The sequence below is a fragment of the Oncorhynchus kisutch genome, linkage group LG6, assembly GCF_002021735.2.
Source record: "Oncorhynchus kisutch isolate 150728-3 linkage group LG6, Okis_V2, whole genome shotgun sequence".
In the NCBI taxonomy this organism is placed as follows: Eukaryota; Metazoa; Chordata; class Actinopteri; order Salmoniformes; family Salmonidae; genus Oncorhynchus; species Oncorhynchus kisutch.
The window spans coordinates 1,836,045-1,855,545 of NC_034179.2; the positions used below are offsets into that span (position 1 = coordinate 1,836,045).

The 19,501-nt window shown below is 45.7% G+C and overlaps 1 protein-coding gene across 1 annotated transcript in view; it reads left to right on the forward strand.

Moving 5' to 3' along the window:
- The window catches only part of cntfr (ciliary neurotrophic factor receptor), a 530,571-nt gene that overhangs the window by 293,323 nt on the left and 217,747 nt on the right, over positions 1-19,501 (forward strand). Inside the window, exon 3 of the mRNA XM_031826000.1 lies at positions 17,754-17,987. Coding sequence (XP_031681860.1) covers positions 17,754-17,987 — 234 coding nt within the window. The remainder of the gene's footprint in view (positions 1-17,753; positions 17,988-19,501) is intronic.

The window sequence follows — 19,501 nt, forward strand, 5'->3', positions numbered from 1 at the left end:
GACGGGAATGTTATGGGAATGTTATGGGGACGGGAATGTTATGGGGACGGGAATGTGATGGGGACAGGAATGTTATGGGGACAGGAATGTTATGGGAATGTTATGGGGACGGGAATGTTATGGGAATGTTATGGGGACGGGAATGTTATGGGGACGGGAATGTTATGGGAATGTTATGGGGACGGGAATGTTATGGGAATGTTATGGGGACCTCACTAATACTCTTGTTGCTGAATGGAAGCAAGTCCCCTCAGCAATGTTCCAGCATCTAGTGGAAAGCCTTCCCAGAAGAGTGGAGGCTGTTATAGCAGCAATGTTCCAGCATCTAGTGGAAAGCCTTCCCAGAAGAGTGGAGGCTGTTATAGCAGCAATGTTCCAGCATCTAGTGGAAAGCCTTCCCAGAAGAGTGGAGGCTGTGATAGTAGCAATGTTCCAGCATCTAGTGGAAAGCCTTCCCAGAAGAGTGGAGGCTGTTATAGTAGCAATGTTCCAACATCTAGTGGAAAGCCTTCCCAGAAGAGTGGAGGCTGTTATAGTAGCAATATTCCAACATCTAGTGGAAAGCCTTCCCAGAAGAGTGGAGGCTGTGATAGCAGCAATGTTCCAACATTTAGTGGAAAGCCTTCCCAGAATAGTAGAGGCTCTTATAGCAGCAATGTTCCAACATCTAGTGGAAAGCCTTCCCAGAAGAGTGGAGGCTGTTATAGTAGCAATATTCCAACATCTAGTGGAAAGCCTTCCCAGAAGAGTGGAGGCTGTGATAGCAGCAATGTTCCAACATCTAGTGGAAAGCCTTCCCAGAAGAGTGGAGACTGTTATAGCAGCAATGTTCCAACATCTAGTGGAAAGCCTTCCCAGAAGAGTGGAGGTTGTTATAGCGTCAAAGGGGGGCCAACTCCATATTAATACCGAGGATGGTGGAATGAGATGTTCGAAGAGCAGGTGTCCACATACTTTTGATCATGTAGGTTATTGCAAATGAGAAAAAATTACTCTGCAGTATGTAGTTTCGACCCTGGGGACAGGGCGCGGGGACAGGGCCTGGAGACAGGGAGGGAGACTGGGCGGGGGGACAGGGTGTGGGGACAGATTGTGGGGACAGGGAGGGGAGACAGGGCAGGGGGACAGGGGGGACAGGGGGGACAGGGAGGGGAGACAGGGCAGGGGTACAGGGTGTGGGGACAGGGCGTGGGGACAGGGTGTGGGGACAGGGCAGGGGTACAGGGCAGGGGTACAGGGCGTGGGGACAGATCGTGGGGACAGGGGAGTGGGACAGATCGTGGGGACAGGGCGTGGGGACGGGGCAGGGGCACCAAGCAGGGGGACAGGGCGTGGGGACAGATGGTGGGGACAGGGCGTTGGGACAGATCGTGGGGACAGGGCGTTGGGACAGGGCGTGGGGACAAGGGGGACAGGGAGAGGAGACAGGGCAGGGAGACAGGGCGTGGGGACAGGGCAGGGGGACAGGGCGTGGGGACAAACCTTAACTGGGGGTTATGCTGCCCCTACTGATGGGGTGCATGTGCTTGGTTGAGGATATTCTGCAGAATCCCTCTAGTGGCTCAGGCCAGAGAGAAGGAGGAAGCAGGAGTGAGAAGAGGGAGCAGGCACATTGAGGGAGCAGAAACATAGAGGGAGGAGACACATAGAGGGAGCAGACACATAAAGGGAGCAGACACATAGAGGGAGCAGACACATAGAGGGGAGCAGACACATAGAGGGGAGCAGACACATACAGGGAGCAGACACATAGAGGGAGCAGACACATAGAGGGAGCAGACACATAGAGGGAGCAGACACATAGAGGGAGAAGACACATAGAGGGAGCAGACACATAGAGGGAGCAGACACATAGAGGGGAGCAGACACATAGAGGGAGCAGACACATAGAGGGAGCAGACACATAGAGGGGAGCAGACACATAGAGGGAGCAGACACATAGAGGGGAGCAGACACATAGAGGGAGCAGACACATAGAGGGGAGCAGACACATAGAGGGGAGCAGACACATAGAGGGGAGCAGACACATAGAGGGGAGCAGACACATAGAGGGGAGCAGACACATAGAGGGGAGCAGACACATAGAGGGAGCAGATACATAGAGGGGAGCAGATACATAGAGGGAGCAGACACATAGAGGGAGCAGACACATAGAGGGAGCAGACACATAGAGGGGAGCAGACACATAGAGGGAGCAGGCGGGAGAGAGGAAGATAACGTGTTAGAGAGATAAGGCAGGAGGTAGGAGGGAGAGAAGGAGGGAGACAGGAAGAGGACATGTTAGGGAGATAATGCAGGAAGCAGGAAGTTAATTTATTTGTGCATTAGTTCCCAGCAGCTGCTGAGAGATAGGGAGAGAGAGACATAATACAAGAGAGAGAGACAGAAAGAGCGAGATGAAGAGGGAGTGAAAGACATAAAGATACCCCGTTATTCAGTTCTCACAGGAAATCAAGGTATGAGAAGGAGGGAAAGGGATGGAGGGTAAATTAATGCTGAAGATGTTTGGAGAGGAGAAGAGATGGAGGGTACAGGGATAACTTGCTGAAGATGTTTGGAGAGGAGAAGAAGAGATGGAGGGTACAGGGATAACTTGCTGAAGATGTTTGGAGAGGAGGAGAAGAGATGGATGGTACAGAGATGACTTGCTGAAGATGTTTGGAGAGGAGGAGAAGAGATGGATGGTACAGAGATGACTTGCTGAAGATGTTTGGAGATGAGGAGAAGAGATGGAATGGTCTTTTGTTTCTCGCCCATCTCTATAAGGTTTTAAACTGGCTTACAGAGCTATACTGCGGCACTGTACAGAAATCTGATAATGAACCCACATTTTATAATCCATTTGAGCTACTTATTTATTTGGCAGTAGTTCTATTTCAGATTAAAGGGGTGTGTGTTTAAAAGAACAAGAATCTGACACAAAGTCTTTCAGTTGTGGGATGTTTCAAGCACATAGCGACTAAGGACTTAGGTATTGTAGCAGCTATGTGGTGTGTCAACTATACCACGCTGTGTGTGGTAGTACTACTAAGCTATATGGCATTGTTGTAAGATAGTCATACCAATGACAATTTAGCTATTTGATTTTGAATTTTAAGACCCCTTGAAGTATGAAAAATTGGGATGAAAATGTATTTTTGGCATCACTGCTATTAGCATATACAAACACATTAAATAACATATTCTCTGGAAGGAACAACAAAAAATAACAAATACATTTATTCTGAAGTGTCTATGCTATGTATATCTGAGAGATATATGAAAGATTAGGGAACATTTGTTGTTGATTTTGTTTTACATGTATTTAACCCCTTGTTGTTTTCTCTAAATCGTCTCCATATATACTTCCATTAATTATTTTGACTGGTAACGGGGGACATTCAGACGAGTCTTGTGAGGCCTGTGGGCGTGCTAGAGCAAAACACATACAGCATCAGTCAAACGTCTGGACATATCGACTCACTCATTTTTTTTTTTACTATTTTCTACATTAGTAGAATAATAGTGAATACATCAAAACTATAAAATGACACATATGGAACCATGTAGTAACCAAAAAAGTGTTAAACAAATCTAAATATATTTTATATTTGGGATTCTTCAAAGTAGCCACCCGTTGTCTTGATGACAGCTCTGCACACTCTTGGCATTCTCTCAACCAGCTTCACCTGGAATGCTATTCCAACAGTCTTGAATCAGTTCCCATACGCTAAGCACAAAAAAAAGTGTTTCCCATATGGGAAATCCTGTTGGACTGTTGGAATAGCATTCCAGGTGAAGCTTGTTGAAAGATTGTCGAGAGTGTGCAAATCTGTCATCAAGGAAAAGGGTGGCTACTTTGATGATGGTACCATTGAGTTGCAATGGATTTGTGCCCCAAATGCTAAAAAGTTAGCAGTTGAAGCTAACAACATCATCTGAGAACACATTACATAAGAAGAACAAACAATACTCTGAGCCTCAGCTCCATACTACTAGTCATACATGATGTTGTCCAAATCGGATGTTAGGTTCTATATTTATTAAGTATTAGATGAATCCTATGAATTAAAATAGCCAATTTGGGAGAAATCATTAGGCTTAAACTGTCAGAGATTAAATTATACTTCAACAAAATAATGTTGTGGGAATGCTAATGTTATTTGTTTCTAACAACAGAAAGGATTTGAGAACACCCCGAGATGGTTGAAATCCTCTTCCTTATGCTTGTTAAAGGGTGGAACGACCAAGGATTAAGTGCCTTGCTCAAGGGCACATTAACAGATTTTTCACCTAGTCGGTTTGGGGATTCGAACCAGCAACCTTTTGGTTAACGGCCCAATGCTCAACCCTCTAAGGTTGATGTCCACGCCCCCGCTTTAATCTAATTAGTATAATAACTAATGTCAGTTTATGCTCAATTTAACTATACTATTAGCATTTTCACACTTCATATCCAAATCATCATGAAGTATAAACAAACGTATTGTGTAAGTCGATGATGTTATTAACTCCCGGCGCCGACAGAGATGACCGCCTCGCTCGCGTTCCTAGGAAACTGTGCAGTATTTTAATGGTGATTTGGAAATGAACTGACGTGCACTGAATTTACTAAACAGTTGGCATTTGAAACAGTGGCCAGCTAAACAAAACCAAAGCATCGGTTGCTGTCATACCTTGTCCATAGACAACTTACAGGCTCAGGAAACTAATATGTAATGTTGTCATTTGGGTGACCTATCCCATTAACATTGGGGGAAACAGCACCACCTAGTGGTCAGAACCTGGATCTAGGATGGGTCATTAATAAAATATATATATCTATTTAACTAGGCAAGTCAGTTACGAACAAATTCTTATTTACAATGATAACCCACTGTTCCCCAGTAGGCTAACTGCCATGTTGAGGGGCAGAATGACAGATTTTCACCTTGTCAGCTCAGGGACTCGATCCAGCAACCTTTTGGTTACTGGCCCAACGCTCTAAACACTAGGCTACCTGCCGCCCAAACCTGACAGCTTCAACATGACCCAGTCAGGATGGTACAATAGATCTAACTAATAGATCCAAATGTAAAATCACCAGGAATCCTTGTTTTCTCTGCCCCAGAAACACCAGAGGAGGCTGGTGGGAGGAGCTATAGGAGAACGGGATCCTTGTAAAGACTGGAATGGAATAATGGAATGGCATCAAACACATGGATACCACATGGTTGACCCTGTTCCATTTATTCCATTCCAGCCTTTACAATGATCATTTCCTCCTACAGCTACTCTCATCAGCCTCCTCTGACACACGCACGCATGAACACACACGCACACACACACACACACGGACTCTGCCCCAGAAACACACAGCTACTGACCTTCTACAACATGGCTCTACAGCAGGGCAGGAGCAGGGCTGTGACTTGAATACTGCCTACTGAGAAATGCAAACGTTTGGATTCTGATGCTGGAGCCAACCTCTACAGCCCCAAATTACACCCCATTCCCTTTATAGCGCAGAGTCATGTGGCTCTGGTGAAAAGTGACGTACTATATAGGGGATAGAGTGCCAGTGGGGACTGCTCCGACCCTGCCCTGGCTAGCTGGCCACGGATCTGCTGATTGGACAGAGGATGTTATATTCATGAGATATGTTGTTGGCGCTATTGATAAGAAAGAGTCGTCAGTGTGTGTGTGTGTGTGTGTGTACACGTGCGTGTGCGTGCGTGTGTGTGTGTCCCTTCGGCTGCTCTCCGTGCTTCACTCCCTGAACCATGTAACACGGAACACAATGCCATGTAACACGGAACACAACGCCATGTAACACGGAACACAACGCCAAGGACAAGCATGGAAACGCTCCAATGCTCTTTTCACTCCCCCAGTTTATTGTTTCAGAAAGAACTGGACTGGCCATAGAGCGGTTAGAGCAGATGGACTGGCCATAGAGCAGATAGAGCAGATGGACTGGCCATAGGGCGGTTAGAGCAGATGGACTGGCCATAGGGCGGTTAGAGCAGATGGACTGGCCATAGGGCAGTTAGAGCAGATGGACTGGCCATAGGGCAGTTAGAGCAGATGGACTGGCCATAGAGTGGTTAGAGCAGATGGACTGGCCATAGGGCAGATAGAGCAGATGGACTGGCCATAATACACAGATACACAGAGACACAGTAATGAACAGTAATAGACTGAGACACAGTAATGCACAGTAATAGACAGAGACACAGTAATAGACAGAGACACAGTAATACACAGAGACACAGAGACACATTAACACACAGAGACACAGTAATACACAGAGACACAGTAATACACAGAGACACAGAGACACATTAACACACAGAGACACAGTAATGCACAGGGACGCAGTAATACACAGAGATACAGTATTACACAGATGCACAGAGCCACAGGGACACAGTAAAACACAGAGACACAGTAATGCACAGTAATACACAGAGACACAGAGACACAGTAATACACAGTAATACACAGAGACACAGAGACACAGAGACACAGTAATACACAGAGACACAGTAATACACAGAGACACAGAGACACAGAGACACATTAATACACAGAGACACAGAGACACAGTAATACACAGAGACACAGTAATACACAGAGACACAGAGACACAATAATACACAGTAATACACAGAGACACAGAGACACAGTAATACACAGGGACACAGTAATGCACAGAGACACAGAGACACAGAGACACATTAATACACAGAGACACAGTAATACACAGAGACACAGAGAGACAGTAATACACAGAGACACAGTAATACACAGAGACACAGTAATACACATAGACACAGTAATACACAGAGACACAGTAATACACAGGGACACAGTAATACACAGAGACACAGTAATACACAGAGACACAGTAATACACAGTAGTACACAGAGACACAGTAATACACAGAGACACAGAGACACAGTAATACACAGAGACACAGTAATACACAGAGACACAGTAATGTTCAGTAATACACAGATACACAGTAATACACCGGGACACAGTAATACACAGGGACACAGAGACACATTAATACACAGAGACATAGAGACACAGTAATACCCATAGACACAGTAATGCTCAGTAATACACAGATACACAGTAGTACACAGAGACACAGTAATACACAGGGACACAGTAATACACAGAGACACAGAGACACAGTAATACGCAGTAGTACACAGAGACACAGTAATACACAGAGACACAGAGACACATTGATACACCGAGACACAGTAATACCCAGAGACACAGTAATGCTCAGTAATACACAGATACACAGTAATACACCAGGACACAGTAATAAACAGAGACACAGTATTACACAGAGACACAGAGACACATTAATACACAGAGACACAGTAATACACAGACACAGAGACACAGAGACACAGAGACACCGTAATACACAGGGACACAGTAATACACAGAGACACAGAGACACATTAATACACAGAGACATAGTAATACACAGACACAGAGACACAGAGACACCGTAATACACAGGGACACAGTAATACACAGAGACACAGAGACACAGTAATACACAGTAGTACACAGAGACACAGTAATACACAGAGACACAGAGACACAGTAATACACAGAGACACAGTAATGCTCAGTAATACACAGATACACAGTAATACACCAGGACACAGTAATAAACAGAGACACAGTATTACACAGAGACACATTAATACACAGAGACACAGTAATACACAGACACAGAGACACAGAGACACAGTAATACACAGGGACACAGCAATATACAGAGACACAGAGACACAGTAATACACAGAGACACAGAGACACAGTAATACACAGAGACACAGAGACACAATAATACACAGAGACACAGATACACAGTAATACACAGAGACACAGTAATACACAGAGACACAGTAATACACAGAGACACAGAGACACAGTAATACACAGAGACACAGAGACACAATAATACACAGAGACACAGTAATACACAGAAACACAGTAATACACAGAGACACAGAGACACAGTAATGCACAGAGACACAGAGACACAATAATACACAGAGACACAGAGACACAGTAATACACAGAGACATAGAGACACACTAATACACAGAGACACAGTAATACACAGAGACACAGAGACACAATAATACACAGAGACACAGAGACACAGTAATGCACAGAGACACAGAGACACAATAATACACAGAGACACGGAGACACAGTAATACACAGAGACACAGAGACACAGTAATACACAGAGACACAGAGACACACTAATACACAGAGACACAGTAATACACAGAGACACAGAGACACAGTAATACACAGAGACAGAGTAATACACATATACACAGTAATAAACAGAGACACAGAGACACAGTAATTCACAGGGACACAGTAATACACAGAGACACAGAGACACATTAATACACAGAGACACAGTAATACACAGACACAGAGACACAGATACACAGTAATACACAGAGACACAGTAATACACAGAGACACAGAGACACAGACACACAATAATACACAGAGACACAGTAATACACAGAGACACAGTAATACACAGAGACACAGTAATACACAGAGACACAGTAATACACAGAGACAGAGTAATACACAGAGACACAGTAATACACAGAGACACAGTAATAAACAGAGACACAGAGACACAGTAATACACAGGGACACAGTAATACACAGAAACACCGAGACACAGTAATACACAGAGACACAGTAATACACAGAGACACAGAGACACAGTAATACACAGAGACACAGATACACAGTAATACACAGATCCCCTGAACACTGCTCACTTTGCAACTCACACTCTCAAACACGTAGATCCCCTGAACACAGCTCACTTTCCAAATCCCAATCACCTGAATTCTAATCACCTGTTCACACACCTACCTGTATGTCATTATCACACACTAGTTGGTTCAGTTCTTTGCACCTCATCACTGTGATTGTATTGTTTGTTTTGTGACACACTTCTATTCAATCTGCTTTTCCTGTAATTGAATCCTCCCGTGTATGATAGTTTTGGCCTGCCTCACTAACAACGGCCTCTCTGATAGAGTTCAGTGAGTCAAATCGGCCTGTTGTCCGGACCTCTGGCAGTCTCTATGGGGGTGCCACAGGGTTCAATTCTCGGTCCGACTCTCTTCTCTGTATACACAAATGATGTCGCTCTTGCTGCTGGTGATTCTCTGATCCACCTCTAAGCAGACGACACCATTCTGTATACTTCTGGACCTTCTTTGGACACTGTGGTAACTAACCTCCAAACTCTCCTACTGTGGCCTCCAACTGCTCTTAAATGCAAGTAAAACTAAATGCATACTCTTCAACTGATCGCTGCCCGCACCCGCCCACCCGTCCAACATCACTACTCTGGAAGGTTCTGACTTAGAATATGTGGACAACTACAAATACCTAGGTGTCTGGTTAGACTGTAAACTCTCCTTCCAGACTCACATTCAGCATCTCCAATCCAAAATTAAATCTAGAATCAACTTCCTATTTCGCAACAAAGCATCCTTCACTCATGCTGCCAAACCCTCGTAAAACTACTGATCCTCGACTTCAGCGATGTCAATTACAAAATAACCTCCAACACTGGACTCAACAAATTGGATGCAGTCTATCACAGTGCCATCCGTTTTGTCACCAAAGCCCCACATACTAACCACCACTGCGACCTGTACGCTCTTGTTGGCTGGCCCTCTCTTCATTCTCATTGCCAAACCCACTGGCTCCAGGTCATCTACAAGTCTCTGTTAGGTAAAGCCCCACCTTATCTCAGCTTACTGGTCACGATAACAACACCCACCCGTAGCACATGTTCCATCAGGTATATCTCACTGGTCACCCCCAAAGCCAATTCTTCCTTTGGCCACCTTTCCTTTCAGATCTCTGCTGCCAATGAATGGAACAAACTGCAAAAATCACTGAAGCTGGAGACTCATATCTCCCTCACTAACTTTAAGCATCAGCTGTCCGAGCAGCTCACAGATCACTGCACCTGTACATAGCACATCTGTAAATAGCCCATCTACCTACCTCATCCCCATACTGTATTTATTTATTTATCTTGCTCATTTGCACCCCAGTATCTCTACTTGCACATTCATCTTCTGCACATCTACCATTCCAGTGTTTAAATGCTATATAATAATTACATCACCACCATGGCCTATTGATTGCCTTACCTCCCTTATCCTACCTCATTTGCACACACTGTATATAGACTTTTTGTTTTCTTGTGTTCTACTGTATTATTGACTGTATGTTTGTTTATTCCATCTGTAACTCTGTGTTGTTGTATGTGTCAAACTGCTTTGCTTTATCTTGGCCAGGTCGCAGTTGTAAATGAGAACTTGTTCTCAACTGGCCTCCCTGGTTAAATAAAGGTGTTCTCAACTAGCCTCCCTGGTTAAATAAAGGTGTTCTCAACTAGCCTACCTGGTTAAATAAAGGTGTTCTCAACTAGCCTACCTGGTTAAATAAAGGTGTTCTCAACTAGCCTACCTGGTTAAATAAAGGTGTTCTCAACTAGCCTACCCGGTTAAATAAAGGTGTTCTCAACTAGCCTACCTGGTTAAATAAAGGTGTTCTCAACTAGCCTACCTGGTTAAATAAAGGTGTTCTCAACTAGCCTACCTGGTTAAATAAAGGTGTTCTCAACTAGCCTACCTGGTTAAATAAAGGTGTTCTCAACTGGCCTACCTGGTTAAATAAAGGTGTTCTCAACTGGCCTACCTGGTTAAATAAAGGTGTTCTCAACTAGCCTACCTGGTTAAATAAAGGTGTTCTCAACTTGCCTACCTGGTTAAATAAAGGTGTTCTCAACTAGCCTACCTGGTTATATAAAGGTGTTCTCAACTAGCCTACCTGGTTAAATAAAGGTGTTCTCAACTAGCCTCCCTGGTTAAATAAAGGTGTTCTCAACTAGCCTACCTGGTTAAATAAAGGTGTTCTCAACTAGCCTACCTGGTTAAATAAAGGTGTTCTCAACTAGCCTACCTGGTTAAATAAAGGTGTTCTCAACTAGCCTACCTGGTTAAATAAAGGTGTTCTCAACTAGCCTACCTGGTTAAATAAAGGTGTTCTCAACTAGCCTACCTGGTTAAATAAAGGTGAAATAAATATATTAAAACGTTTAAAAAAGCCTTTTGCCTATTCCCTGCCTGTACTTTAGCCTATTGGATTTCCTGTTATCAACCTACTGCCTGATATCCCGGTACTGTACTGTTGCCTTTTTGGACCCCCTGTGTATAACCTTCTGCCTGCCCCTGGACCCAGCTACCTGCCTCCTCCTGTGTATGACCTTCTGCTTGCCCCTGGGGCCAGCTACCTGCCTCCTCCTGTGTATAACCTTCTGCCTGCCCCTGGACCAAGCTACCTTCCTGCTCCTGTGTATGACCTTCTGCCTACCCCTGGACCCAGCTACCTGCCTCCTCCTGTGTATGACCTTCTGCCTGTCCCTGGACCCAGCTACCTGCCTCCTCCTGTGTATGACCTTCTGCCTGCCCCTGGACCCAGCTACCTGCCTCCTCCTGTGTATGACCTTCTGCCTGTCCCTGGACCCAGCTACCTGCCTCCTCCTGTGTATGACCTTCTGCCTACCCCTGGACCCAGCTACCTGCCTCCTCCTGTGTATAACCTTCTGCCTACCCCTGGACCCAGCTACCTGCCTCCTCCTGTGTATGACCTTCTGCCTGTCCCTGGACCCAGCTACCTGCCTCCTCCTGTGTATGACCTTCTGCCTGCCCCTGGACCCAGCTTCCTGCCGCCTCCTGTGGTCCTTTACAATAAACACCTGCTGCGCTCTGCGCTTGAAACCAGCTCTCTGTCTCCCATTGTGTTCATTACACCTCCAGCTCTGACACAGACATTTACTCCAAATCCAAAACAAATTGAATAAAGCGTGCAGTATTAAATAGAGCCATTACAGCATGGAACTCCATTCCATCTCATATTGCTCAAATGAACAGCAAACCTGGTTTCAAAGAACTGATAAAGCAACGCCTCACAGCACAACACCTCTCCCCTATTTGACCTAGATAGTTTGTGTGTCTGCATTGATATGTAGGCTACTGGACCTAGATAGTGTGTATGTATTGATATGTAGGCTACTGGACCTAGATAGTGTGTATGTATTGATATGTAGGCTACTGGACCTAGATAGTGTGTATGTATTGATATGTAGGCTACTGGACCTAGATAGTGTGGATGTATTGATATGTAGGCTACTGGACCTAGATAGTGTGGATGTATTGATATGTAGGCTACTGGACCTAGATAGTGTGGATGTATTGATATGTAGGCTATTGGACCTAGATAGTGTGGATGTATTGATATGTAGGCTACTGGACCTAGATAGTGTGGATGTATTGATATGTAGGCTACTGGACCTAGATAGTGTGGATGTATTGATATGTAGGCTACTGGACCTAGATAGTGTGTATGTATTGATATGTAGGCTACTGGACCTAGATAGTGTGGATGTATTGATATGTAGGCTACTGGACCTAGATAGTGTGTATGTATTGATATGTAGGCTACTGGACCTAGATAGTGTGGATGTATTGATATGTAGGCTACTGGACCTAGATAGTGTGGATGTATTGATATGTAGGCTACTGGACCTAGATAGTGTGGATGTATTGATATGTAGGCTACTGGACCTAGATAGTGTGGATGTATTGATATGTAGGCTACTGGACCTAGATAGTGTGGATGTATTGATATGTAGGCTACTGGACCTAGATAGTGTGTATGTATTGATATGTAGGCTACTGGACCTAGATAGTGTGGATGTATTGATATGTAGGCTACTGGACCTAGATAGTGTGTATGTATTGATATGTAGGCTACTGTATATGGCCTTTTGTATGTAGTTCTGTCATTCAGCTGTTGTCTATTAATGTTCTGTATTATGTCATGTTACAAGTTTTTTGTGGACCCCAGGAAGTGTAGCTGCTGATTTTGTAAATGGGGATCTGAATAAAATACCAAACACCAAATACACAGAGACACAGTAATACACAGAGACAAAGTAATACACAGAGACACAGTAATACACAGCAATACCCGGGGACTTGAATGCAGGAAAACTTAAATCCGATTCACCAAATTTCTATCAGCATGTTAAATGTGCAACCAGAGGGAAAACAAATCTGGAACACCTTTACTCCACACACAGAGATGCCTGCAAACTCTCCCTCACCCTCCATTTGGCAAAATCTAACCATAATTATATCCTCCTGATTCCTGCTTACAAGCTAAAATTAAAGCAGGAAGCACCAGTGACTAGAATAACAAAGTGGTCAGATGAAGCAGATGCTAAGCTACAGGACTGTTTTGCTATCACAGACTGGAACATGTTCCTGGATTCTTCCGATGGCATTGAGGAGTACACCACATCAGTCATTGGCTTCATCAATAAGTGCATTGATGACGTCATCCCCACAGTAAGCGAGGGTACATACCCCAACCAGAAGGCGTGTATTACAGGCAACATCCGCACTGAGGTAAAGGCTAGAGCTGCCGCTTTCAAGGAGCAGGACTCTAACCCAGAAGCTAATAAGAAATCCTGTTATTCCCTCAGACGAACCACCAAGTGTCAATACAGGAATAAGATCGAATCGTACTACATAGGCTCTGACGCTCGTTGGATGTGGCAAGGCTTGCAAACCTTTACAAAATATAAAGGGAGGCACAGCCAAGAGCTGCCCAGTGACACGAGCATACCAGACAAGCTAAACTACTTAAATGCTCACTTCGAGGCAAATAACACTGAAACACGCATGAGAGCACCAGCTTTTCCGGAAGACTGTGTGATCACATTCTTTGCAGCCGATGTGACTAAACAGGTCAACATTCACAAGGCCACAGGGCCAGATGGACTACCAGGACGTGTGCTCCGGGCATGCACTGACCAACTGGCAAGTGTCTTCACTGACATTTTCAAACTCTCCCTGTCCGAGTCCGTAATACCAACATGTTTCAAGCAGACCACCATAGTGCCTGTACCCAAGAACACTAAGGTAACCTGCCTAAATGATAAACGACCCGTAACACTCACGTCTGTAGCCATGAAGTGGTTTGAAAGGCTGGTCATGGCTTACATCAACACCATTTTCCCAGGGACACTAGACTCACTCCAATTCGCATTCCACCCAAACAGATCGACAGATTATGCAATCTCAATCACACTCCACACTGCCCTTTCTCACCTGGACAAAAGGAACACCTATGTGAGAATGCTATTGACTACAGCTCAGCATTCAACATCATAGTGCCCCCAAAGCTCATCAATAAGCTAAGGACCCTGGGACTAAAAACCTCCTTCTGCAACTGGATCCTGGACATCTTGAAGGGGCCGCCCCTAGGTGGTAATGGTAGGCAACAACACATCTGCCAGGCTGATCCTCAACACTGGGGCACTTCAGGGGTGCGTGCTCAGTCCCCTCCTGTACTCCCTGTTCACTCATGACTGCACGCCCAGGCACAACTCCAACACCATCATTAAGTTTGCCGTTGACATAACAGTGTAGGCCTGATCACTAACAACGACGAGACAGACTATAGGGATTGTGCATCTGTAGAAGTTTGTGAGTGCTTTTGGTGACAAGCCGAATTTTTCAGCCTCCTGAGGTTGAAGAGGCACTGCTGCGCCTTCTTCACGATGCTGTCTGTGTGGGTGGACCAATTCAGTTTGTCTGTGATGTGTACGCCGAGGAACTTAAAACTTACTACCCTCTCCACTACTGTTCCATCAATGTGGATAGGGGGGTGTTCCCTCTGCTGTTTCCTGAAGTCCACAATCATCTCCTTAGTTTTGTTGACGTTGAGTGTGAGGTTATTTTCTTGACACCACACTCCGAGGGCCCTCACCTCCTCCCTGTAGGCCGTCTCGTCGTTGTTGGTAATCAAGCCTACCACTGTTGTGTCGTCCGCAAACTTGATGATTGAGTTGGAGGCGTGCGTGGCCACGCAGTCGTGGGTGAACAGGGAGTACAGGAGAGGGCTCAGAACGCACCCTTGTGGGGCCCCAGTGTTGAGGATCAGCGGGGTGGAAATGTTGTTGCCTACCCTCATCACCTGGGGGTGGCCCGTCAGGAAGTCCAGTACCCAGTTGCACAGGGCGGGGTCGAGACCCAGGGTCTCGAGCTTGATGACGAGCTTGGAGGGCACTATGGTGTTAAATGCCGAGCTGTAGTCGATGAACAGCATTCTCAACAACCTCTCCCTCAACGTGATCAAGACAAAGGAGATGATTGTGGACTACAGGAAAAAGAGGACCGAGCATGCCCCCATTCTCATCGATGGGGCTGCAATGGAGCAGGTTGAGAGCTTCAAGTACCTTGGTGTCCACATCACCAACAAACTAACATGGTCCAAGCACACCAAGACAGTTGTGAAAACCTATTCTCCCTCAGGAGACTGAAAAGATTTGACGTGGATCCTCAGATCCTCACAAGGTACTACAGCTGCACCATCGAGAGCATGGTTGTATCGCTGACTGGTATGGCAACTGCTTGGCCTCAGACCGCAAGTCACTACAGAGGGTAGGGCAAATGGCCCAGTACATCACTGGGGCCAAGCTTCCTGCCATCCAGAAAGGCCAGCATGCCGAAGTTGCCGCTTCACTGTTGATGTTGAGACTGGTGTTTTGTGGGTACTATTTAATGAAGCTGCCAGTTGAGGACTTGTGAGGTGTCTGTTTCTCAAACTAGGCACGTTATTGGACTTGTACAGAACTTTGCGCAGTTCTGTGAAGGGAGTACTACACACTGTTGAACAAGATCTTCAGTTTCTTGTCAATTTCTCGCATGGAATAGCCTTCATTTCTCAGAACAAGAATAGACTGACGAGTTTCAGAAGAAAGTTATTTGTTTCTGGCCATTTTGAGCCTGTAATCAAACCCACAAATGCTGATGCTCCAGATACTCAACTAATCAAACAAGGCCAGTTTTATTGCTCCTTTAATCAGAACAACAGTTGTCAGCTGTGCTAAAATAATTGCAAAATGTTTTTCTAATGATCAATTAGCCTTTTTAAAATGATAAACTTGGATTAGCTAACACAACGTGCCATTGGAACACAGGAGTGATGGTTGCTGATAATGGGCCTCTGTACGCATATGTAGAAATTCCATAAAAAATCTGCCGTTTCCAGCTACAATAGTCATTTACAACATTAACAATGTCTACACTGTATTTCAGATAAATTTGATGTTATTTTAATAGACAAAGACATGTGTTTTTCTTTCAAAAACAAGGGCATGTCTAGGTGTGCCCAAACTTTTGAGCGGTAGTGTCGTAGTACACAGAGACACAGAGCCACCGAGACACCGAGACACCGAGACACCGAGAAACAGAGAAAGAACTCAGAGAGACAGAGACACAGAGAGACAGAGACACAGAGACACCGAGGCACCGAGACACAGAGACACAGAGAAAGAACTCAGAGACACAGAAACACAGAGAGACAGAGACACAGAGAGACAGAGACTCAGAGACACAGAGAGACAGAGACACCGAGAGACAGAGACTCAGAAACTCAGAGACACAGAGACACAGAGACACAGAGACACAGAGACGCAGTAATACACAGAGACACAGAGAGACAGAGGCACAGAGACACCGAGACACCGAGAGACAGAGACACAGAAACACAGAGACACAGAGACTCAGAGACACAGAGACTCAGAGACACAGAGACACCGAGACACCGAGACACAGAGAGACAGAGACACATAGACTCAGAGACACAGAGAATCAGAGACACAGAGACACAGAGACACAGAGAGACAGAGACACGGAGACACCGCGACACCGAGCCACAGAGATACAGAGACTCAGAGACTCAGAGACTCAGAGACACAGAGAGACAGAGACACAGAGACACAGAGATGCAGTAATACACAGAGACACAGAGACACAGAGAAAGGACTCAGAGATACAGAGAGACAGAGCCACAGATACACAGAGACACAGTAATATACAGAGACACAGAGACACAGAGAGACAGACACAGAGAGGCAGAGACACAGAGACACAGAGACACAGAGAGACAGAGACACAGAGAGACAGAGACACAGAGACACAGAGACACAGTAATATACAGAGACACAGAGACACCGAGACTCAGAGACTCAGAAATACAAACAGAGAAACAGTAATATACAGAGACACAGAGACTCAGAGACAGTAATACACATATTTAACCCGTTTAAGTTTAATCCGGTTGCGGTTACCCTGAGACGAGCCCTGTGACACTGTGGGGGTCCTATACCAAAACGCCTTGCTTTTCCTCACAATCTCCCCTTTCCACAGTGTGGTCACATTAGTTGGTAGTTTATATTATTATGTTACTTAGATTGACACATCGGTTCATCAATAGACTCTAGGGGATTTATGAGCCAGTACATGGCTGCTTAATGTCTGTGTGTGAGACCTGAGTTACAGAGATGATAAAACAACTACAAAGACCTGAGTTAGCCATGTGTAGTAATGGTGTAGTAACGGTGTAGTAACGGTGTAGTAACAGTGTAGTAACGGTGTAGTAACGGTGTAGTAATGGTGTGGTAATGGTGTAGTGACTGTGTAGTAACAGCGTAGTAATGGTGTAGTAATGTTGTAGTTAATGTGTAGTAACAGTGTAGTAACAGCGTAGTAATGGTGTAGTAACGGTGTAGTGAATGTGTAGTAACAGCACCCTGCTCCTCTCTCCTCTCTAGGGGCCAGTATTCAGTATGAGCGTATGGGTGGGGACGTGACTATGCAGTGTGGCTCTCTGGACAGCGAGGCCAGCGTGACGTGGAAGGTAAACGGGACGGACGTGAAGGCACGCCACCGGGAGGAGGGGTCTAGACTCATACTGATGGAGGTGGACCTCTCAAACAACGGACTCTACACCTGCTTCCAGAACCCCAACGGAGAACGACGGGACCAAATCAACCTACGTATCGGAAGTTAGTTCTAATAAAGATCCTATACCATCTCTCTCTTCCTCCTTCTCCCGTCTCTCTCTTCCTCCTTCTCCCCTCTCTCTCTTCCTCCTTCTCCCGTCTCTCTTCCTCATTCTCCCCTCTCTCTCTTCCTCCTTCTCCCCTCTCTCTCTTCCTCCTTCTCCCATCTCTCTCTTCCTCCTTCTCCCATCTCTCTCTTCCTCCTTCTCCCCTCTCTCTCTTCCTCCTTCTCCCGTCTCTCTCTTCCTCCTTCTTCCGTCTCTCTCTTCCTCCTTCTCCCCTCTCTCTCTTCCTCCTTCTCCCGTCTCTCTCTTCCTCCTTCTCCCCTCTCTCTCTTCCTCCTTCTCCCCTCTCTCTCTTCCTCCTTCTCCCGTCTCTCTCTTCCTCCTTCTCTCCTCTCTCTCTTCCTCCTTCTCCCCTCTCTCTCTTCCTCCTTCTCCCATCTCTTTCTTCCTCCTTCTTCCGTCTCTCTCTTCCTCCTTCTCCCCTCTCTCTCTTCCTCCTTCTCCCGTCTCTCTCTTCCTCCTTCTCCCCTCTCTCTCTTCCTCCTTCTCCCCTCTCTCTCTTCCTCCTTCTCCCGTCTCTCTCTTCCTCCTTCTCCCCTCTCTCTCTTCCTCCTTCTCCCCTCTCTCTCTTCCTCCTTCTCCCCATCTCTCTCTCTTCCTCCTTCTCCCCTCTCTCTCTCTTCCTCCTTCTCCCGTCTCTCTCTCTTCCTCCTTCTCCCATCTCTGTCTATTTTTATTTCTTTACGTAAGTAAGTTATAACAAGCAGATTGTCACCCTCTTCCTTGACCACATTCTCTCACCCTAGTAAAACCTAAACCTACTTGAAGGTAACAGTGCTTGCTGTTGCCCCTAGTGGCCTCCTGAAGTCCTCAGACAATAATGGATGTGGTTTACTGGCTTGTGTCACGGTTGACCTGGCTGGACAGGCCTGTATGTGTGTGTGACAGGCATTGTCATGGGAAGAAGGGGTCCTGAGGGTGCTGCAGATCCCCAGAAAAAATAAAAAAAATGAATGTATACATATAGACATATATATGATGACAGGACAGACCAGTGTGTGTGTGACAGTGCCTCGAGGAGAAATCAGAGATGTGTCCCAGTGTGTGTGTGTGTGTGTGTGTGTGTGTGTGTGTGTGTGTGTGTGTGTGTGTGTGTGTGTGACAGTGCTGAGAGGAGAAATCAGAGATGTGTCCCATTGTGTGTGTGTGTGTGTGTGTGTGTGTGTGTGTGTGTGTGTGTGTGTGTGTGTGTGTGTGTGTGTGTGTGTGTGTGTGTGTGTGTGTGTGTGTGTGTGTGTGTGTGACAGTGCTGAGTGGAGAAATCAGAGATGTATCCCAGTGTGTATGTGTGTGCATGTGTGACAGGCCAGTATGTGTGTGACAGGCCAGTATGTGTGTCTGTGTGTGTGTGACAGTGCTGACAGTGTATAGTGCACTACTTCTAACCAGGCTCATAGGGTGTGTGATGCTCATGTCTCTCTGGTCAGAAATAGTGGAACATAAAGGTAATGG